The sequence below is a fragment of the Rana temporaria genome, chromosome 4 (genome assembly GCF_905171775.1).
Source record: "Rana temporaria chromosome 4, aRanTem1.1, whole genome shotgun sequence".
In the NCBI taxonomy this organism is placed as follows: Eukaryota; Metazoa; Chordata; class Amphibia; order Anura; family Ranidae; genus Rana; species Rana temporaria.
The window spans coordinates 258,971,661-258,996,026 of NC_053492.1; the positions used below are offsets into that span (position 1 = coordinate 258,971,661).

Below are 24,366 nucleotides of genomic sequence, written 5' to 3' on the forward strand. Positions count from 1 at the left end.
CGTATTTCCCCACAAATCGCTATCGCACAATTCTGCAAGTGATTATAATTTATTATCGCTGTTTTCTAGCTGCTCTAAAACCATTTTTGACATAAAGGGACACTTTTGGACAATCTACAGTTTTCAGGCAGAAAGAACAGTTTTTATTATATAAAAGTACATGTAGGGCACTGGGCAGACCACTAGGGACAAGGGGGGTGTGTATTTTTTACATACAGTACTGTAATCTATAAGATTACAGTATACTGTATGTAAGGTGTTTGTTTACTTTTTTGAATTTGGGGCCGTTCTCCGCCCCCGTGCGTCGTAACGTCGCAGGGAATGGAGACTGGCGGCACACGGGGAGACTGTGAATCGAGCGAGGACCCGCTCGCTCACACAGCGGGGATGCATCGCTGGATCCAGGGACAAGGTAAGTAACTTGCCTGTGGATCCAGCGAGAAGGTAAGCCGCTGCACGCCGCTGCACACTCTGCACATCCACCCCGAGCGTGACTCGGGAATACCGATAATAGCATAAAAAATCCACCCCGAGTCACGCTCGGGTTTACCGCCAGGGAGGTTAACAACAGTACACTGTGCAACATCGCACTTTCAGGGGGGGAGCGTATACCTGTCAAATCTAGGTATCTGCCCCCATTTCCAGGGGAAAGATCACCGCAATCTGTGCAGTGAACTATGCAATGTCTGGCCCCTCCTTGGTTGCAGTAGAGTGATGCATAGACAGCTCATATCTAGACACTTCGTAAATGAGTTAAGGTGCTAAGAATAATTCAAGTTTTAAAAAGTGTGGACAGGGGGGGCAGTGTTGCTAGGATTGTTCAAACCCCCTTAACATTTCACTCCCATTATTGCTCTCATGTGAACACGACACATTATCAAAACCAATGCACTAAAATCTTTGTAAATAACAATATAGGAAAAAATATTCTTGTAGCCAACAGGAGTTTGTGCTTTTTATCGTAATGGATTAGTGAGATGTGAATAGAGTGAAAGATGTCACGAGAATAGAAATTATTTAAGAGTTAGCGTGCATTATATTACCTTAAGTTAAACAGTAAACTTTAATAAATAGCTTTGGGATAGATGATTATCACCATAAGAAAACTTAATTTTATATAAACACACATAAAATATTCAAAGCCACCGAAAGCTTAACATTACCACTACAATCAATTAGCTCAGTTTTCCATCATCCACAATCCATCACACTGTAGAGTGGATGATTGATTTATAAACATTTGCACAGTAAAATTATTACATTAGTTCAAGAATTACATGATTATGAAAAATTCCCCAGCAAACAGCATTTAAGAATCACCTATTAGTACCTTGTGAGTGGATCTTTTTATTTTTAATATGCAGTTATCAACAGAAAACATCATGTGCCACACGACCCATTCCGTAAGAATTATAGAACTCTTGGTGGTTATTCCCTTAACGTAAAAGCAGATGGTTAGTTTTTCTTAGTCAAACACGTTAACACATCAATTAGTTTCCAAACTGTTTATAATAATAAAGAAAGGCAAACTATTTATTAGGTTTAGAAGTTCAAAAAGCAACAATTGAGGGTAGAGTGCCGTAGCCTGCAACAACCAGTCTCAAGTTGGCAACATAATAACTTTTTTAAGCTACTGTGAGTTACTTCATTATGTGTATGTCTCTTTGTCTTGTTTAGTAAGCTTATCTTTACAACTGTAATTTATATTAGTCAATCGTGCTTTGAAAAAAAAACAATACTTCCATATTGCTGCATCAATAACCTTAGCCTTGTGAAACAATATGTAGTATTGTTGATGCTGAGTTACAGGTTATGACAAGCTTTTTATCCAAGACATTTATAGTCATGGTTATACTATAATGTCATTTATAGATTGGGGTAAAAAAATTCAAACATATAGAATAAAAAATAAACATGTCCAATAAAGTGAAAAGAATACCCTTAAACAAACTTACTAGAGTTATCTATGTTTTTTATAGACAGTGCATTCCATAAAACCTTCGAAAGCATGCTTTAAGATTCATAGCTCTGTAACTTTTGTAAATAAAATGCTCTTTAACTGTCATGCCATGCATCAAATGCTACTTACATATTTACCAACCTTAAATGTTATGCCAAAGCTATTTAACTAGAATCTACCAAATTAGCGTATAGTTCTGGAGCTGTGAGAATAGAATACCATGATCATGTACTCACTGTGGAAACATCTAAGTCACAAAGGAACCTTTATAGTCTTTATAGCATTTTCCTAGCAAAGATACACTAACAATGGCCTTCAAGCTGCATAATAATTCTCAAGATAAGCAGTTACTCGATACACAACCATCTGTTCCTCACACTAAACAAGACAGATGCTGACATGCAGATTCCTTTATGATCTTGCTGGGAAACTTACGCAGAGAAGAAGCAGTTGAAGTTCCCCGTAGAAAGTTCTGCAGACCGTCTTCACTGTCACTTGTGCTGGCCATGCTGTTTCTCATCTGCATTACAGACAGTTGTGAGCACAGACTTGGCTGCCTGTCCATTTTCTTTGCCACCTAAACAGAAGCAGAAAACATTTTCAATGAACTCTACTTTCCTGGCACAAACTGAATTACTGTGTGAATATAACAATATATATATATATATATATATATATATATATATATATATATATATATATATATATATATATATATATATATATATATAATATATATGTTGAATATAGAATTCTATATAATAGCTAGTATAACCTTGTGTTTATGTCCTGTGTAAAAAAATCAGCAGAACAGCCTGTGCTGGTTTAAGAAATAATTGGGTCCAGGGAAATAATTAACCTAATGGGACCATCTTTATATAGAGATTTGTGCTAACTCTTCTATTTTGTTTTGGATAAGGTTGGGAATGGTTAAAACTCCTGGCATGATTCCTCCCCATTTGTGTCCTATTATAAGATTACCCTGCTTTACCTGCCCTTGAGACACAACCAAAGGTAAAGGAAATTCTACTCCTAGACAGTTGCCCCCATTGGACAATTTCCCCTTTATTCCTGTTCTGGTATCAACTATAAAGTTTGGATTTTGTATTGCTCACTGTCCGAATGATAATAGCCACCAGAACAAATACAGAGAGCAATAAAACCTGACAGAAGTATTATTTTCACAATCTGTCTAAAACCAGTAAAACATTTTTGGCTTTAGACACATTTAAATGCTGTGCAAGATATTCTGTGAGTGTTCGATTTTAGACATCTTAGAGATTGATCTAGTGTTTATACTTGCAGCAGGATTAAAACTTTAATTTGCTGTTTGTTTGATTAAGATTAGTAGCAATAAATCATCAGTATAAAATATAAGGATTTCCTTTTTAAACCAAATGTGTCACACACTACTGGGCAATTCAAATAAATTATAGAACATGCATAAGCAAATGTTTCCTTAACTGAAAAGTACTTTCCAAGTTTCCAGTGTCATGACCAGTAGATCAAGCTGATATGATATGCAGATATTGATCTTCCACTTAAAGGACCAAAAGGAGACTCTAAAAGCAGAAGGAATGAGTCCACATTCCTTCCGCATTCAGTCTCCTTTTGGTCCTTTAAAATGAAGGTCAATCTAAAATTATCAATAGGAGGCATCAGGAGGCTTAAGCTTGGTACAAACTAGGGCCCGGATTCACAAAGGTTTAAAGTTAAAAGATGCGCCGTCGTATCTATGCGCGGTATTCTGGAACCTAGATACGCCTGAAATCTGTCTTCAGCTGACCGACGTAAGTCTTAGTATGCCGTCGTATCTTGGGTGAATATTTACGCTGGCCGCTAGGGGCGCTTCCGTAGATTTACGCGTTGAATATGCAAATGACCTAGATACGCCGATTCACGAACGTACTTGTGCCTGATACGCTGTTTACGTAAGTCGTACGTCCGGCATAACTTTACCCCTCATAAAGCAGGGGTAAGTGATGTTAAGGTATGGGCGCGGGAACAGCGTTGTATTTTACGTCGTTTGCGTAAGTCGTACGTGAATGGGGATGGGCGTAGGTTACGTTCACGTCGTATGAATGGAGCCAGCGTATCTTAGGGAGTAAATTCGACGTTCGTTCGGCCATGCATTTACATGGGGTCACGCTTCATTAGAATACAACACGCCCACTGCCTTGACAATTTGAATTAGGCGGGCTTACGCTGGCCCATTCACACTACGCCACCGTAACTTAGGGCGCAAGTTCTTTCTGAATACGGTACTCGCCTCTCTAAGTTACGCGGCGTAGCGTATATGAGATTAGGCCATTCTTTCTGAATCTGGCCCTATGAGTTTTTGACCATAAAAACTGGCTGCTGGTTTTCCAGCATGCTTGTCCGACAGAAGCCTTTTTTTTTTTTTTTAAAACAGGCCCATGTTTGGCCCATGTGCACAGGCTTTAGTTAGGTAACCTCTGCTTACTTTTTTTTCTTATTAACAGCTTGGTGTAAATTATCAAGATCTGTAGAAGATTTACTTTAAAATAAGGGTGTATACTATGTCTTTATAGGTCTCCAAGGGGGTTCTTTTGTAGAATATTTTATTGTTGGCCTGGGGCAAGTTTACCTTTTGCCAAAAAACATAGAGACAGAGCTACCAAATTTACCTCAATTAAATAGCAACTGAAAGACCATATAACAAAACAAAGTTTACTAGAATCATCTACATACTGTAGTTATTTTTCTACCAGATAAATAACTGTGGGCCAGATTCACGAATAATTGCGGCCGTGTAACGTAACCCGTTTACGTTACACCGCCGCAAGTTTTCAGTGTAAGTGCCTGATCCTCAAAGCACTTACCTGGAAACTTGCGACGGTGTAACGTAAAGTCGTCCGGCGCAAGCCCGCCCAATTCAAATGGGGCGGGCACCATTTAAATTAGGCACGCTCCCACGCCGGACGTTCTGCGCATGCTCCGTTCGCAATTTTCCCGACGTGCTTTGCGCGAACTTACGGCGGCCCGACGTGTTTGTGAATCGCGACGTGCGTAACGTACTTACGCCGGGAAAAAAAAATTCAAAAGCGACGCGGGAACAACGCCCATACTTTAACATGGTGGAGTAATTTAACACCATGCTAATAGCACACCTAACTTTGCGACAGGAAAAAAAGACTTGCGCCGACGTAACGACGGAAAAACCTCATTTGCATACCCGACGCTGGAATACGACGCAAACTCCCCCCAGCGGCGGCCGAGGTACTGCATCCTAAGATCCAACGGTGTAAGTCAATTACACCTGTCGGATCTTAGGGCTATCTATGCGTAACTGATTCTATGATACTCTGAGAGATACGACGGCGTATCAGAGATACGCCGTCGTATCTCTTCTGTGAATCTGGCCCTGTGTATTTATTCTAAACAAATATGTTCTACTATAGCTAGCCTAGCTATAATTTTATTGATTTTCAGTTGATTTTTTTTTAAATATGGGAATGACCTTTATATCAAACTACCTCCAAGGCTCACCATACACTATACAATCTGATTTTAGAGACTCATTTAGGTCTACTACCAACTTCTTAGAACAGGGGCTTGTCTGAATTGATACAAATGAAATGCATTATTATTCTTCATATTATGCAGCTTTGGTATAATTGTATAATCAGATTGTATAGCGTATAGCCAGTGTAACTCATTTATATGCATCAACTGATATAATATAAACACATTTAATTTTATTTATTTCTGAAATATATAGCAAAGTGTTCTTAGACCAGTCTGCCAAGCTAAGGTTTCTACCATAACATCACAATAAATGGTCAGTTAATGAAAACTTTGAGAAGACTTATTATGACAAAGCTTGCAGCTTAGCAAAATCTGAATGGTGTTTACTTGCACATGCAATAGAACGTAAACTACAGTAGACATAACATGACATCATTGAAAGTAATTCATGATACCGCATTCTTCATTAGTTAATGGTGTGCTGTTGAACACATATTTGCTGCACTTACCACAGCATTATAGTCTAAATAAATCGAGGCCCAGATTCACGTAGGAGATACGACGGCGTATCTCCAGATACGCCGCTGTATCTCTGAGTCTGAGGCGTCGTATCTTGGCGTCTGATTCAAAGAATCAGATACGCCAGAATTTGTATAAGATACGACCAGCGTAAGTCTCCTACGCCGTCGTATCTTAACTGCATATTTACGCTGGCCGCTAGGGGCGTGTACGCTGATTTACGCCTAGAAATATGTAAATCAGCTAGATACGCCAATTCACGAACGTACGCCCGGCCTTCGAATTACAGATAAACCGTTTACGTTAGGCTTTTTCCGGCGTAAATTTACCCCTGCTATATGAGGCGTAGATGAGGCGTACCAATGTTAAGTATGGACGTCGGGCCAGCGTCAAATTTTCCATCGATTACGTCGTTTGCATAAGTTGTTCGCGAATAGGGCTGTGCGTAATTTACGTTCACGTCGAAAGCATTGGCTTTTTGCGGGTTAATTTGGAGCATGCGCACTGGGATACTTTCACAGACGGTGCATGCGCCGTTCGGAGAAAGCGCCATTTACGTGGGGTCACAATACATTTACATAATACACGCCCACATCTTCCACATTTGAATTAGGCGGGCTTACGCCGGCCTATTTACGCTACGCCGCCGCAACTTTGCTTTGAGAATACAGCACTTGCCTGTCAAATTTGTGGAGGCGTAACGTAAATAGGATACGTTACGCCCGCACAAAGATGCGCTCTCCTACGTGAATCCGGGCATGAGTTTTTTTTGTTTTTTTTGTTTTTTTTTACACTGACTTTTTTTACTATGCGTATAATATATTTATTTTACTAATAAATGACATATAAAGTGCATCTGTGACAACGGTGTCACAAAAAAAAAATAACCACCACCAAACTGGGGGTTATTTCCAAAAGGAAAATCCACTTTGCACTACAAGTGCACTTTCAAGTGCAGTCGCTGTAGATCTGAGGGGGACATGCAAGGAAAATAAAAAACAGTATTTTCGCTTGTGCACATGTTAGGATGATAAAATCAGAAGAGCTTCCCCTAATTTCAGAGCTTCCCCTCAGATCTACAGTGATCTACAGCGATAGCATTTACAAGTGCACTTTCAAGTGCAATTGCAGTGCACTTGTAGTGCAGAGTGGATTTCTGTTTAGTAAATCAACCCCACTAGCCAATAATGCAAGAACACGAGTTCTTTGATTTGAACACACAAGCTGTGAGAGACGCACACGCGAAAAATTCGTAGTCAGAAAACTTATCTGCAGCAGATAACAGGTTGGTAAAGGAAACACTTTCCCTTGCCATTACAAGGTTGACTAAACTAGCTACTTCCACCTACAAGATTAGTGCTGGCTCTGTCCCTCTGAATTTGTATGTATTTTAGTGTAATCAAAAATAAACTTGTCAATTGTATATTTAATATTTTTAAAGGGTGGGCAGTGCATAAAAATATGTACCAATATGTACCAAAAATATAAAATGTTACAAAGGATGTACATCCCTCTAAAAAAAAGGGATAAAAACACACAGATTAATCAAATACTCTTTTGTTCCAGGGGTTAAAGGAAAAGTAAAATATACCCCTAGTGAGCTAGACCCAAAGAATATGAACACTAATTAAAGACTTTATACTGCGTAGATCTCTCCAATCCAATGTAAAAGGCTGTTAGTTTCATCCTATGTTCATTTTTAGTCCCTAAACATGTTCAGACTAAAAAAAGAGCTTCAATCCTACATAGCTGCTCAGTCATGGCATACAAATATGGAATTATGATAAAGATTGTGGCACTTATTAATCTACACATATCAAACCAATTTCAGTCCTAGTAAGTAAATTTCCAATACATATCCCAAGACTTTCAGGGCATATTTACACTCTTGAAATTTGTATGACTGTATACTACAAAGTATGGGATTCATGAGTTCTTCGCCAGGGTGACTATATGAGACCTCTTTTCCTGGAGAAAGTGTATATAACTGTATACAGGCTTTAGCAGTTTTTTGCTGTGAGCGCAATCTCCTTAAGCATATTTACATTATGGTTAAAAATACTGATATAATTACAGCCCCAGTGCTGTATAATTATTGACCTATGATGGGCTGACTTGGGATGCTGGATCACCAAGAGCAATATTGTTTTTTACAAAGAGAACACAGTTACATTATCTAACAGAATGTTTTTAATGTGTTGTTTGATATATGGAGGGAAAGACTGACTCCTTTGACTAATTTCACAGTGTCTAATTTGAACTTGAACTATTGAGCTCTGTGAAAGACAGGATTCGTTCGGTAGTGCAGATAAAAACAGCAAGGTAAACATGTAAGAAAGTGTCTATTTTCCACCACATGGTTACAAATGTAGCGTAAATGTGAAATATTAATATGCACTATTTTATGCTTACCTTACTGATACCTTACCTTAACATAAAGCAAATAAATTCTAAACGAAAACATACATTTTCCTAAAGACCATCATAAAAAAATACAAAATCATAAAACCCAGAAATATGTTTTAAACCCCTAGTCTAGCCAAACTAATAAAGTGGGTAAGAGTTAGAACATCTACTGGGTTTTTATTGTAAACCCAAAAACAAACGCTTGGCTGGACTGGTGGTTTAAAATCGGTGTAGCCTAATGGTAGAAAAAATGGTTTACGCTGCCACAGTAAACTTACTGTAACAAGGTGACAATGCTTACTGCCTATTTCAAAGCACAGAGCTGATACTTCCTGCACAGCTACATACCCCTCTGCCTGACAGCAGCTCTAGCAGGAAGTAGCACTGTCAGCCAAATTTGGCTATGGTATTATATTAGTGGAAGTGATGTTCTGCTGCAGCCTCATTAACAGACAGAGAACTAGAGCTCATGTGTTCACTCCATAAATAAAAAATAAAAAAAATTGACATTGCTTTTTAAAACACATATAACTTAGTAAGTATATAGCTTGTCAGCATTCTATTTAGCTTATGAAGAACACCCTTAAATCTGCTTTAGGAGACAACTGCACCTTTGGCCCCATGCAATTCATTGGGAAGTCATACCCTGCTGGACTGCTGGAGGCTACCATGAGTACGTATGTCCCATAGAAATGAATTGGGCTGGGCTCCATGTGCACTAAGAGAAAGACCTGAGAGGGACAAGTCATAGATTTAGCAAGTGTAACAGGAGTGATTTTTGGGCACAGATTGAGCCAGGAGATGGGGGACACATGTTGGATTGTTTTGGCGTGGACAGTGATCTACAGTATATTCCTTAATGCCTGCAAAGAATATTCTATGACTCATCTCTCTGTGAAGACTGTTAACATGTTAAATAAGGCTGGCTCTTGAAAGGCCTTTAATTGTGTTATAACACTGTCTAAAAGCCTATTGATGCTCAGAGGTGTGAATAGGTGTTCAGGCTGTATGCGGAGACGGAACATCTGCCTAGGGAACTCAGTGTTTGATGGTGTTTTGTTTGTTATGCTGTTAATGAAGGAATGTGCAGGGATTAGATCATGATAATTATAGGCCGGCGCCGACACGTCTAGAATGGTTTGTAATTAGCCTTGGTGTGTGATTAGGGGGGTGGAGATCTCATTGTCCCTATGAATACTGGCACATGATTGTAACTGCATAAAAAGCTGAGAAGAAACCATTAAAGAAGTCATTACATTTGGAACAAGTACAGAGCTGTGTCTCGTCTTGATTCTGGGAAAATGGGATGCCTGCTGATTTGTCTGTGTGTCAGATGAGCTGTCGTGGATGGGATGGAAGGTCGTAAACGGTGGTGACCGTTACAGCAAGTATTCCAGCTGCTGGGCTGCACTCAAGGGGTGGGGGAAATTTATAATTTTGATCTAGGTGATTACAAATAAATCAATACATGTTACAAACAAATGATAGAAAATGCTGATGTCATTGAAGCTGTGTTCTCCTTAATACAGTGCTGTGAAAGAAAGCCTACAAGCAGAATCTTTTACACGTCATCATACTTGTATTAAAGTATAAATTCAGCTTTACCTCCCTAGTGTGCTAAATCCAACTGCAAGCCATGGTTCCCTTTCTGTTTAAAGTATGTAGTTCAAAACTACATTTAAAAGAAGCTTCTTAAAATCCTCTGTTGCATGCATTAGCTCAGTTCCGAGTTCTTGTAAGGATGAAGCAGCCATTGGGACCAGCCCTTCTTAGTGCCATGGGAAGGAGTGCAGTCCAGTTCTTTTAGCCACACATGCACATAGGCAACAGGATGGGAGCCATCACAGGTCACATATGATTTTTAGAAGCTTCTTTTAAATATGGTTTTGGACTACATTTTTTTTAAACAGAAAGAGAGCCCTGGCTGGTAAGCAAGGTAACCCCCCTGGCGGTATTCCTGAGTCTGACTCGAGGTTAGATTTCTGTGCTGCGATCGGTAACCCCGAGTCAGACTTGGGCTCGCCTCGCTGGATCCACAGGCAGTGTTTTCTTACCTTGTCCCTGGATCCAGCAATGCCACCGTGCTGTGTGAGCGAGCGGGACCTCGCTCGATTCACACAGTGTCCTCCTGTGCCGCCGATCTCCATTCCCTGCGACGTTACGACGCACGGGAGCAGAGAACGGCGCCAAATTCAAAAACGTAAACAAACACATTACATACAGTATACTGTAATCTTATAGATTACAGTACTGTATGTAAAAAATACACACCCCCCTTGTCCCTAGTGGTCTGCTCAGTGTCCTACATGTTCTTTTATATAATAAAAACCTTTTTTTCTCCCTGCAAACTGTAGATTGTCCATAGCAACCAAAAGTGTCTTTTTATGTAAAAAATGGTTTTAGAGCAGCTAGAAAACAGCGATAATAAATTATAATCACTTGCAGAATTGTGCGATAGCGATTTGTGGGGAAATTCGTCATAAAAAAATAAAAGTAATGACAGCGACAATTCTGCAACTGAGAAAATTTCAGTGATTTTGAGTTGATTACATTATTGAATAATTTTTATTATATTTATATTATTATTTGTTATAATTATTTATAATTATTTATTATATTATAATTTATAATTTTGTTTTTAAAAAAATGTCATACCCGGGATCCCTACAATACTCTTGAAAATGGAAGGTAGAGGGCGCTCAACCACACAATAGTGATTGTGAAATGTGGAATACCACACAACACCGTGCAACAATTAATAATAAAAATAAGTTTCCAAAAGCATATGTGAACAGTGATTGCTGAAACAATATAAATCAATATACAGCAGAAATGTCCCACACAGATGTGCATGAATACGCAGATTCCTCTGCAGTGTAAGCAAAAAACACTGAAATTCACTCTTGTTTGGTCAGATTTAAGTGAGTTATTCCTAAGAATTACAGGCCTACAATATAAAACGACCAAATTTCCTTGCAAATAATGGTACCGCTTTCAGCACCTTTTTTCTGAAAGAATCATACCGCCAGGGAGGTTAAGCACACATACTGTTATGGGACAGTATAGTGTGATTTTTTGTAAAGCTGAACTTGCATACTAACAAAATTCTACAATGTGATAGGCCTTAAGTGTCATTCAAATAACTATAAATAATCTTCTCACAGCAGTTTAAGAAATTTTAAACACACCCTTACCTTGTCACTTAATGTGGGGTCATTCAGCGAGTATAGCTTATTTGTAATGTCTCTACCAATCAAATATTTAAATATCTCATAAAGGAATGGTTCGGACTCCAAAAAATATGTTAGTCTCTCTCGAGACCAGCACAGAAACGCACAATTATCGTCTGCTGTGATTGTGACCTAAGTAAAGAGGGAAAAAAGGTTCTATTACTTTCTTAAAAAAAAAAAAAAAAAAGAATCTATATTCAATTAATTGCATTTCATGGGAATGTATACCATCTCATAAGGCACACATTGACTTTATATAATCTGAACTAAATCCTTACTAAATTTGTTGCTTTTACTCTGAGGTCCAATGGAGAAAATTAGTTAAGTCTGGGGGTCCACCTGGCCAACCCATCAATATTTTCAACACAATACAAGTAAGGAATTTACTCAAAAACAATGTCATTTTTTCTGATGCTGCAACTTAACACCAAAGAATTACATTGCATTGTATTTATAACACAATTGTGCAAATATATTTTGACAACTTATTTCATCTGATGTCATAATCGTGACCAATGAACAACACCCAAGTTGTAACTAGCAGCTTAATAGCAGATGAATGTAAAATGACATACCCAGTAACTGGTCAAGCAAGTGTCGTTATATATAATAGTGATGACCAGTAATTGGTCAAGCAAGTGCCACTATACACAATGAGCAATGGTACAGGTACAGCTGGAATCACTATTACCCAATCTTCAGGATGTTGACATTTGTTATGTAGAGTTTAGCAATGTCTCTCTAGTAAGAATGATGAAGAATGAGCAACTTTATCAAGGATGTCATCAGGCAAGTGTCACTAAGTATGATGAGGATGATGACCAGTGGAATAGAGCTGCAATCATTGTGTTACCCAGTCCTCAAGATGTTGACATTAAAAATGTACACTTAACAATGTTTATAGGATAAGGGTGTACCCACAAACACTTCTGCCAAAATCTCTATGCTCACTATGACCCCTTTCAGACTGAAGCGCTGCTAAAACAGCCGCTAAAGCGGCAGCTGTTTTTGCAGTGCTTTAGCAGCGCTTTAGCTGTGGTAAGGCAATATCTTGAGGCATCTCTGGGCTGAGTTTCAACCAAAAAGTGCCCATATACACAATCGATTATGCCAACATCCAGCACAGTCTCTATAGGAGTAAATGGGGAGGTGAGGCCACTCTGGTGGACACAGGACCACCATGCAAAGTAAACATTGGTGGTTCTCTCTAGAATAGAAAAGGAGCTGCTTAGCTCAGTGATAGCTTGGCACCAGGGGGCTCCACACCTGGATGGGCTACAGTGCAACAGTCCCCTACCATCCAGAAACAGCACAGGCAGACAAGTGCTTAAATACAGCCAGCACAGCTGCAGCCTTGGGACTCTAGACCTATTTTCTCAACCAAAAGCAAAATGGACCAGCCTGAAGTGATCTAGCAGGACAACATTTTCTGACTAAAGTTCCACTTTAAGAAACAAAAACAAATGACCCTAGGTAGCCACGTTGCTCTGGCCAGGTGGGGGGTCGAAAGTTCCTGGAAGGGCTGCCTGGGTCATAGAAAAGCCTCTCAGCTGAAGTCTTCTTCTCTACTCATGCCAAGCCACTCTTTATTCATTAGATCCCTTGTAACGGGGGGGGGGGGGGGGTCTATAGGAGGCGGTGAATACGTTTTTCAGCTTTTGGTGGAGGCACTGATGCACAAGATCACTAAAAGGTGGTGGATGGTGGAGATCGACACCAGGAGTATATAAGATTTATAAGATTTATTATCACAACACTTTGATTTTAACCATTCTGGTTTTGGTTAATAATATTCTGTTTTCTATTTAGCGCAATTCTATATATTTTTTAAGTTATTGAGATTAATTTAGGCATTCTTGATTCACTTATTTAGAGACGATGGCTTCTGCTGCCACTCCATGGGCTAGATTCAGTAAGAGTTAGGCCGGCGTATCAGTAGATACGCCGACCTAACTCGGAATCTGCGCCGACCTAAGTTTTATGCCCCGTACACACCATCACTTTATGTGATGAAAAAAAATTACGTTTTTAAAAACGTCACTTTAATTGACCGTGTGTGGGGGAAAACGTCGTTTTATGTCTTGTAAAAAACGACCAAAAAAAATTGAAGCATGCTTCAATTTTATGTGTCGTTTTTCAAAAGTGCACTTTTTACTTCACAGAAATTGACCGTGTGTAGCAAAAAACGTCGTTTTGTAAGACGTTTTTTTCATCCACGCATGCCCAGAAGCTACTTCAATGGTAAAACGTGGTGGAACGTAACCTCACTTTGCAAGAACATTGTGAGAAAAACGATGGTGTGTAGGCAACTTCGTCTTTGAAAATTGAAGTTTCAAAAACGTCATTTTTTACTTCACAGAAAGTGTCGTTTTTTTTCATCACATAAAGTGATGGTGTGTACGCGGCATAAGTGTATTCTCAAACAGAGATACACTTAAACCTATCTAAGATACGACGGCTTGCGCCGTCCTATCTTAGGGTGCAATAATTAGGCTGGCCGCTAGGTGGCGCTTCCATTGCGGTCGGCATAGAATATGTAAATCACTAGATACGCCTATTCACGAACGTACATCTGCCCGTCGCAGTAAAGATAGGCCGCCTAAAGGTAAACATGCCCCCTAGGTGGCGTAGCCAATGTTAAGTATGGGCGTCGTTCCCGCCTCGAAACTCGAAAATTTTACGTCATTTGCGTAAGTCGTCCGTGAATAGGGATTTACGTCATTTACGTCCACGTCGAAACCAATAGGGACGTGCGGCGTACTTTGCCACAATGCACACTGGGATATGTAGGCGGCCGTTCCAAAAAAACGTCAATCACGTCAGTTCAACACAAATTAACATAGAGCACGCCCCCTCAGCCTATTTTGAATTAGGCGCCCTTACGCCTGCTCGCTTTAGGCTACGCCGCCGTAACCTAGCAGGCAAGTACTTTGAGAATCATGTACTTGCCTCGCTAACTTACGGCGGCGTAGTGTAAACACGATACACTACGCCGCTGCAAAGTTAGGGCGGGCTATGTGAATCTAGCCCCATGTCTTTTTCTCCCTGGATGCTTGGCCTAAACTCCTAAGGCACACTCATGCAGCCTGCTTTTTTGGGGGGTTGCAGAGGGTGCTGATGGGGGTGGGGTGGTCAGGAAATCAGATGAAAGGATCTTGGTCTGTAGGTAGTTACATCACTGCCTAACAACAGGATACAGGCACAATCGAAGAGGGTAGGTGGATCACAGCCAGGTGGCAGCTGTTAAGCAAGTACACATAACACTTGCTGAAATTGCTGTGCTGATAATGGAAAAGACATAGCTTGGGGCCTGGGGGGGTAGGATGCTTGATGCTGAGAGGCAGGTATGACATTGACAAGTTGAACTTAAAGCCCCCACTAGGTTTTTTTTTTTGCTACGTAGTTGGTGCCCACTGAAGTTCCTCTCATAAAATCTGTGCCTGCTTTTCCTGCACCAGAAGTGGATATTTTTAAGGCAATTCTCAGGTACTAAAACTCTAGAATACATATGCATATTACAACACCAGCTATGAACAGTAGACATTTTGACTATACAGTGCACTGAGGCTTGGGGATGAAACAGCTGCTTTTTTATTTTATTTTTTATTATTTTTTATTAGCTCATGCCATTGTTGGACTTTAAGGCTATACAAAACAAATTATATGGAAAGTTACCTGAAATTTTTCTCCTCTCTCCATTTCTGTCGACCTGAATTCCGGAGAATCTATATAAGCATTGGGATATATGTTATGAAGAAAATGACCTCGATAGGAGACCTTCATCCTAAGATTGATTGTGTAAAAACAAGATAACAGAATATTTACAGTACTCCCAAAATGTATACCGATTTAATTATAAATAAAGAGAACATGCTTGCTGCTGGTTATATACAGATTTATTTTCAGGTTCCTTAAGGGCATTTATAATAATATAAACAGGGTAGTTTGTTACAATACTAAACTCCTAATTAGCCACAACTGACCTTCTGGCAGCAAATTTTCAATTTTTTAAGGAAACCCCATTGATGCTGAAGTTAGCACATACAGTGCATTCGGAAAGTATTTACATTGCTTCACTTTTTCCACATCTTCTTATGTTACAGCCTTATTCCAAAATGGATTGAATTAATTATTTTCCTCAAAATTCCACAAACAATACCCCATTATGACAACGTGAAAGAAGTTTGTTAGAAGTCTTTGAAAATTTGATAAAATTTGATAAAAATAAAAAACAAAATAAATAACATGTACATATTTTGTACACAGCCTTTACTCAATACTTTGTTGAAGCACCTTTGGCACCAATTACAGCCTCAAGTCTTTTTGAGTATAATGCTACAAGCATGGCACTTGTAACAATTGATAAATGTCTCCATTTATGTTGTGAACTCACCCTCCAGGGCCCAGGCAGGCTCTTCCTCAGCCCAGATCTAGGCTCTTTCTCCTTGAAGCTGACAGGTCCTCCAGGCACCCTCTTTCCTAGTCCAGAGGGCCTACACGATCCCCCTCTCATAGTCCAGGGCCTCCAGACACCCCCTCTCCTAATCTAGGACCTCCAAGCACTCCCTCACCTAGTCAAGTATCTCCCTTGAACCCCTCCTATTCAGGGGCCTTTATCACACCAACCAAGGGCCTCTTTTGCACCCCCCACCCCAGTCCAGGACTTCCTCTGCACTCCCCTCCTAGTCTAAGGCCTGCTCTACAGCCCACCCAAGTTCACAGAGCCCCCTCTGCATTCTACCACTAAATCCAGGTCCTTTGCCACACCGACCCCACATTTCAAGTCCAGGGCTTGCTCTATACTCCCTAGTCCAGGGCCTTCAGTGTACTCCCCTCCTAGTCCAGGGTCTCCTCTACATCACCCAGTAAGGTCCTCCTGTGTATTCCTCTGAACCCCCCAGTCTAGGGCCTCCTCCGCACCCCCCCAGTCCAGGGCCTCCTCTGCACACCCCTCAGTCCAGGGCCTCCTCTGAATCTCTGCCAGTCCAGGGCCTTTTCTGCACCCCCCCAGGCCCCCTAATCCTTTGCCCCAACTTCAAATATCAACACCAACTTCCTACTCCAGGGCCTTTTGCACACAAACCCCACTTCTTGTCCTAATAAATGCCAGTTGCAGGAAGGCTCTCCCATGCTGAAGCATCAACCTGGAATGCCTTTCTATAGTGTGGGTGGGTGGGTGGATGGATTGGTTCAGTGCTAGTGCACCTGTGCAGTCTCCCTCCTATTTGGTTCTCCAGTATTTAGCAAAATATGCAGATGCGTCTCCCGGGGCATGTGCCCCCCCTAGATTCGGCCATGGTCCATAGACACACACAGTGAGGCTCGCCCCCCTCCCTGTGCTTTCTCCTCAGAAACTGAGATCGACAGCTCTCACTGCTGCCTCCATGTCCAGTGAGGAGAGAGCAGTGAGAGATCGGACTCACGTAAACATAAGGTGGGGCTGGGTGGGGAGCATTAAACTAAAAAACCTTCTACATTTACAACCACTTTAACACCCAGGGATTTTTTTTCTCTACATTTCAACAGAGAATCATAAGGGTTCCATGGTCAATTATTTAACAATTTTTAACAAATTTATAAACTTGTCTTTTATATATTTTTTATTATCTGGATAAAAGCTTAATTTTACAAATGGTAAAATTTGGTTCTGCACTCCTGTGACCCATTTTCAGCCAAACAGAGGCTAAAGCCTGCTGTTGGCTGACATCACTCAGCTGGTCCAGGCTTGGGAAAGATCCCGATGTTACTGTCGGGATCCACCCAGATGCCTTGACTGGCAGCTGGATCAGCCTCTCAGAGAGCCGCTGGAAGACTGAGCCAGCTGCTCCCGCCCCCTCCTTAGCAGTCACCAATTCTCTGCTCAATGAAGATTGAAAACTGAGCAATCAGTGGTCTTATAAGCAGCAGGGGACAGAGGCAGCATCGGATCGATGCTGCATATACCTAGGGGACTAACTTTTTTTTCTGAAACCCGAACCTCTCTTAGAATAGTTCATCCAGGACATAAAGTTTGCATTACACAGGGGTTCCCAATAAGAACTCTCAGTACTGCCTGAGGAAGAGGATGTAAAAGTGATGGTGAGTAGCTTCTAGTGTATTATACAGTATATCTAGATAGATAGACATATAGATAGATAGATAGATAGATAGATAGATAGATAGATAGATAGATAGATAGATAGATAGATAGATCTACTGTATATATAAATAAAATAAATATACACAGTATCTCACGAAAGTGATTACACCCCATACATTTTTGTAAATATTTTATTATATCTTTTCATGTGACAACACTGAAGAAATTACACTTTGCAATGTAAAGTAGTGAGTGTACAGCTTGTATTACAGTGTAAATTTGCTGTCCCCTCACAATAACTCAACACAAAGCCATTAAAGCGGGGGTTCACCCAAAAAAATAAATTTAAATTGCATCTAGGAGATACAGCATATTAAGGACAATAGATTTCGTCAGTTTTCTTTTTTTTTCTCGGTACATACCTTTATATCCTGATGTTGTCCAGGGCTTCCGGGTTCCGATGACTGCTTGACTGGGCGTTCCTATCCTTCCGTACGATGATTGCCGTCACCAGACGTCGGGAAAGAGCCGAGCTGAGAGTCGGCACTATACGACGCCTGCGCAGTCAGCTCTACACGGCGGGCACAGGCGCCGTATAGTAACGACTCTTAGCTCGGGTATTTCCGGAAATCTGGTGACGCACGTTGTGCGACAGGTCACCTGTTTCACAAGCCGTCAATCATCGAACGCAAAGATAGGAACGCCCAGTCCTGCAGTCATCGGAACCCTGAGGCTGGAATAGGAACGCCCAGTCCCGGAGACATCAGAACACGGAAGCCCTGGATAAAATCAGGATATAAAGGTAAGTGCAGAGAAAAAAAAAAAAACATGCCGAAATGAAATTACCTTACTATGCTGGCTCTAATGTAAAAAAAAAAATGTTTTTCGGGTGAACCTCCACTTTAATGTCTGTAGCGCTACCCCCGCAGGAGCCGCTGATTTGTTATTGGGATCGGCATATTGAGTTACCTTAGTGTGGCGTATGGGTGCAGTTGGAGAACAAAGCAGTGAGCGAAGGTCCAGACAGTGAATAGAAAAAAAAAGGGTTTTCCAATGCTTTATTCCAGGCCAAACACGGCCAACATCAACATTAAATGGGAAGAGCAGGTTGATGAAGAAGAGGGAGAACCTTGCAGTGTCAGGCCCAGATATTAATTGAGCAGTCTTTGCTCAATAAAGTACCAAATTATTATTCGTCGCCACTCTAGTTGGAGTGGGTAAAGTGCCCTCGGACAGACCCCTCTCACAAGCCTGGCAGACGAAGTGTCACTTAGGATTTGCTGGGAGGAACAGATCTCTCTCACAGACCTGGCTCTAGGGCCCCTGCCACAGGCCAATTACTTTAGGTGTGCTAGATGGATAGATGGAGCGAATCCTCCCAGTAGGTTTTAGCATAGGTCACCAGATGACAGCAAAACGTACCTGTCAACATTCCGGTCACCAGATCCCCCGATTGGTTCGTTCAAGCCCTGTTGGACAACCTGCCTCTGGGTTCCCCCCAATCGAACGGCACCCAGCCTGGGATCCTCTCAATAGAACTGGGGACCCAGTAAGTCACTGGAGTCCTTTTTTACCTCCGGATGAGGGTTTGTGTAGACAGCAATTCTGGCCTGGTGGGCCGCGCTGGCAGGGTAAGTGCATAAGTGCTGTCGGCACTGGGGAGCTACAGTTCATTGAGGGAACCATGAATGTCAACATGTACTGTGACATGCTGAAGCAGAGCATGATCCCCTCCCTTAAGACACTGGGCAGCAGGGCAGTATTCCAACATGATAACGACCCCAACACACACCTCCAAGACGACCACTGCCTTGCTGAAGAAGCTGAGGGTAAAGGTGATGGACTGGCCAAGCATGTCTCCAGACCTAAACCCTATTGAGCATCTCTGGGGCATCCTCAAACGGAAGGTGGAAGAGCGCAATATCTCTGACATCCACCAGCCCTGTGATGTCATCATGAAGGAGTGGAAGAGGACTCAAGTGGCAACCTGTGAAGCTCTGGTGAACTCCATGCCCAAGAGGGTTAAAGAGGACGTAAACCCTGATGGGTTTTACTTCCTCTTTATTTCCCTACAAAGGTAAAGCATAATAGGCTACTATACATCGCACAGTAGCCCATTATGTGTCACTTACCTGAAACCGAAGCCTGCAATGTCACTGCTGTCCCCTGTTGCAGGAAGCATCAATTTGTCACTCCTATTCCTTCCTGGGGCCGCAAACGCCAGCTCTGTGACTGTCTGGAGTTGCGTGAAATCCGCTGGTCACGGCATGACCTTCCTTTAAAAAGTGCGCCTGCGCTGTAGACATTGTCGCTCATCTCGTCTCAAACCATGGAGGTTTAGGAGATATTTCTAGCACCTACAGCTAAGCCTTAATCTAGACTTACCTGTAGGTAAAAGTTTTTGTACAGGATGTACAACCACTTTAAGGCAGTGCTGGAAAATAATTGTGGCCACACAAAATATTGACACTTTGGGCCCAATTTGGAAATTTTCACTTAGAGGTGTACTCACTTTTGTTGCCAGCGATTTAGACATTAATGGCTGTTTGTTGAGTTATTTTGAAGGGACAACAAATTTACACTATTATACAAGCTGTACACTCACTACTTTATATTGTTGCAGAGTGTAATTTCTTCAGTGTTGTCACATGAAAAGATATAATAAAATATTTTCAAAAATGTGAGGAGTGTACTCACTTTTGTGAGATACTGTATATATATATATATATATATATATATATAAATAAAATATGCAATATTTCATATTTAACCACCTGGACAGAAAATAATGTAACTATTTTTTAATTTGGCACTGAACACAAGGGGCCAGATTCACAGAAGAAATACGCCGGAGTATCTACTGATACTCCGGCGTATTTTCAAATTTGCCGCGTTGTATCTTTAGTTTGAATCCTCAAACCAAGATACGACGGCTTTTGGCTTCGATCCGACAGGCGTACGGCTTCGTACGCCTTCGGATCATAGGTGTAATACTTCGGCGCCCGCTGGGTGGAGTTTGCGTCGTTTTCCGCGTCTGGTATGCTAATTAGCTGTTTACGGCGATTCACGAAGGTACGCGCGGCCGTCGCATTCTCTTACGTCGTCGCTAGTCGGCTTTTCCCGGCGTATAGTTAAAGCTGGTATTTCGTGGCCTATCTTTAGACTTGTCATGTTAAAGTATGGCCGTCGTTCCTGCGTTGAATTTCCAATTTTTTTTTTTGCGTAAGTCGTCCGTGAATAGGAAAGGACGTAACTCACGTCGACGTTCAAAAAATGACATTGGTGCGACGTCATTTCGCGCAAAGCACGGCGGGAAATTTCAAAACGGAGCATGCGCAGAACGGGAACGCGCCCAATTTAAATGATACACGCCCCATTTGAATTAGGCGGGCTTGCGCCGGACGGATTTACGCTACGATGCCGCAAGTTTACAGGCAAGTGCTTTGTGAATTAAGCACTTGCCCATAAAACTTGCGGCGGTGTAACGTCAATGCAATACGTTACGCCGCCGGAATTCTACGTGAATATGGCCCAAAGAACATATTCTGTATACTAAATACTGCAAATTTCCTTTAACTATTGGATGGCAATGATTTTCTTTTGACAGTAATGGACAAGATGATATATACTGGGTACTCCTTGTCCTGTTCCGTGATAGGCGGAGCACTCAGTTTCCCAGCAGACACTGTGTTCAGTGTTCCGCCTATCACGGATGCCATGATAGATGAGAGGACGAGAGGGCGTCCGTGATAGGCTGAACACAGTGTCTACTGTGTCTACTGGGAAACTGAGTATTCTGCCTATCATGGGACAGGACAAGGAGGAGCACAACTTTTTAACAATGCCCAGTACACTGGCCGAGTGGGTCACTTTCAGCCCAAAAAAATTGCTGCAAAACTTGGCTTATACTCGAGTATATACGGTAAATAAGAAAACAAAAAACGAAATTCACTAAAATGAACACCAGCCAGAGTTGTTACAAAGAAAGGTTTAACATAATAATACAAAGTGACAACATCCTTTAGTTATCGAAATAGCAGATGCTCAAGTTATTGGAAAACTTACTTCCCTTTCAGCAGTATACTTAAGCGGTCATCTACAGATGTTTTATCCTCCATTGCATAGGTCTGTCCCTTTGGTAAGGACTGAATCCTGCAAAACTGGCTAGTGAGTCTCTTGAACAGCTCCGGGGGCACGTGAAGAGGCTCAAACATTTTGTGATAGATACCTTTCAGCTCCTTTTCTATCTTGATCTAGAAAAGGAAAAAAGTAATGCAGCTATCATATTTGTTTGACAAATTAGTAATGCAATACATTGTCAGAAGTAATAAGACAAAGATTATCGATATGTGATTAAAGTCTAAATAAAAAATATCTGTCACCTGGTTTTTAAGTTGTACTAAACCCTTGGTGGTTTTGAGCACAATAAAAAATATTACTGGGTTGTTTACATTGTTTTCATGTGATCACTATAGCTAATAATATCGGTCACATGATTACCTGGTTACCGGTTAACGGTAACAGGAGGAGTGTGCTAAGCACCCCAGCATGCGCACTGCATGCTCCTAACCCAGAAGAAGCAGAATCATGTATATATACATGACTGAACCTGTCAAAGCAAATGTACTTTAGCGGGGCGGCAAGTGATTAAAACAAGCCCTTACTCATCTCTGTAGTTATATGCATTGTGTAGAAGTTTGTCTTCAAAGTTCACAAAAAAGCACAGAAATCTTAGGTCCGATTTACACCTGAGCAATTTGATTTGTGATTCCTGAAGTGCCTCCATGCTCAACATTGAGATTCCCATTATATTCAAAGTTCCCATTCACACCTAAGTGTTGTGTCACTTGTTGTTTGAAGCTCGAAAAAAGTATGTGAGTCCCTTTGGGGCAGAGGCACACCTTTTTTTGTTTCTACAGATTTCAATGGGAGTACAGGAAAATTGCTCGTTTTTTTTTTTACACAATTTCTCTACTATCTTTCTCCTATTACCTAGCTTTCTACTGGTTAAAACAACAACACTCAAGCCTGGAAATGCCTGAAAAACATGTTAACAAATACACATAAAAGCTACAAAAAAGCTTGATAAAGTGTGAACCTATTTTTTTCTACGACACCAGAATCTTGGAAGCCTGCCAGCCCTCTAATATAAAAAGTCATCAGATGTTTCTAAGCGTAATAGTCTTTGTAGTAATCTTTGAGGGTCTTTAACCACTTGACCACTGGGCACGTAAACCCCCTTAATAACCAGACCAATTTTCAGCTTTCGGTGCTCTCACAATTTGAATGACAATTACTCAGTCATATAACACTGTACCCAAATTAAATTTTTGTCCTTTTTTTCACACAAATAGAGCTTTCTTTTGGTGGTATTTAATCACCGTTGGGTTTTTTTTTTTTTTGCGCTATAAGAGAAAAAAAAATGAAAATTCTGTAAAAAAAAATAATTTTTCTTTGTTTCTGTTATAAAATTTGGCAAATTTAGTATTTTTTCTTCATTCTTTTGCATAAATGTGAAAGATGAAGTTACGCCGAGTAAATAGATACCCAACATGTCACCCTTCAAAATTGCACACGCTCGTGGAATGGCGCCAAACTTCGCTACTTAAAAATCCCCATAGACGACGTTGCAGGGTATTGTGGGGTATTGCGGAGTATTGTGGGGTATTGCGGAGTATTGTGGGGTATTGCGGAGTATTGTGGGGTATTGCGGGGTATTGTGGGGTATTGCGGGGTATTGCGGAGTATTGCGGGGTATTGCGGGGTATTGCGGGGTATTGTGGGGTATTGCGGAGTATTGCGGGGTATTGCGGAGTATTGCGGAGTATTGCGGAGTATTGTGGTGTTTTGGGAGGCATTGCGGAGTTTTGCGGGGCATTGCGGAGTATTGCGGGGCATTGCGGAGTATTGCGGGGCATTGCAGAGTATTTTGGGGCATTGCAGAGTATGGGGGCATTGCAGAGTATGGGGCATTGCAGAGTATGGGGGCATTGCAGAGTATGGGGGCATTGCAGAGTATGGGGGTATTGCAGAGTATGGGGGTATTGCAGAGTATGGGGGTATTGCAGAGTATGGGGGCATTGCAGAGTATGGGGGCATTGCAGAGTATGGGGGCATTGCAGAGTATTGCACAGGGAGGGATGGATGGCTGGATCTGTGACTGAATGTGTCACAGATCCAGCCCGCAGCAGCAGCAGCAGCTGCTGCTGCTTCCGCTCTCTCCCCTCTCCTCTCTCACACTGTACCGTTCGGTACAGAGAGGAGAGGGAGGAACCGGCGTGATGACGCCGGTTTGTTTACTAGTGATCGCTCCGTCATTGGACGAAGCGATCACGTGGTAAAGCGCCGCTATCAGCGGCGATTTACCGTGATCCGTGATCAGTCGGGTCCGGAGGACCCGGCGTTCACGGAGACTCCCGTGTGCGCGCCCCATAGGGCGCGCGGGAGCGCGATTCTAGGAGGACGTACATTGACGCCCTCCTAGAGTTAAGCAACCGCCTTGTAGACGTATTTTGTCTATAGGGCGGTTGCTAACTGGTTAAGAACAAACTACTTCCCATTATGCCTCGTACACAGGGCCGGACTTTCCGAGAAAAAAAGTCAGACGGGCTTTTTTTCTCCGAAAGTCCGGCCGTGTGTAGCCTCCATCTGACTTTTTTTGTCGGAAGTCTGACGGACCTTAG

The 24,366-nt window shown here is 41.5% G+C and overlaps 1 protein-coding gene across 5 annotated transcripts in view; it reads right to left on the reverse strand.

Moving 5' to 3' along the window:
• Window positions 1–24,366, reverse strand: part of BVES (blood vessel epicardial substance) — a 261,522-nt gene that overhangs the window by 13,634 nt on the left and 223,522 nt on the right. For 2 of the 5 annotated variants that reach the window (XM_040350168.1, XM_040350167.1), the window contains exons 4-7: window positions 21,749–21,936; window positions 15,280–15,388; window positions 11,569–11,736; window positions 2,396–2,537 (exon numbers count right to left, since the gene is read on the reverse strand). In XM_040350168.1, the coding sequence (XP_040206102.1) occupies window positions 2,396–2,537; window positions 11,569–11,736; window positions 15,280–15,388; window positions 21,749–21,936 (607 nt within the window). The other 3 variants (XM_040350171.1, XM_040350169.1, XM_040350170.1) reach the window with 3 other exon arrangements.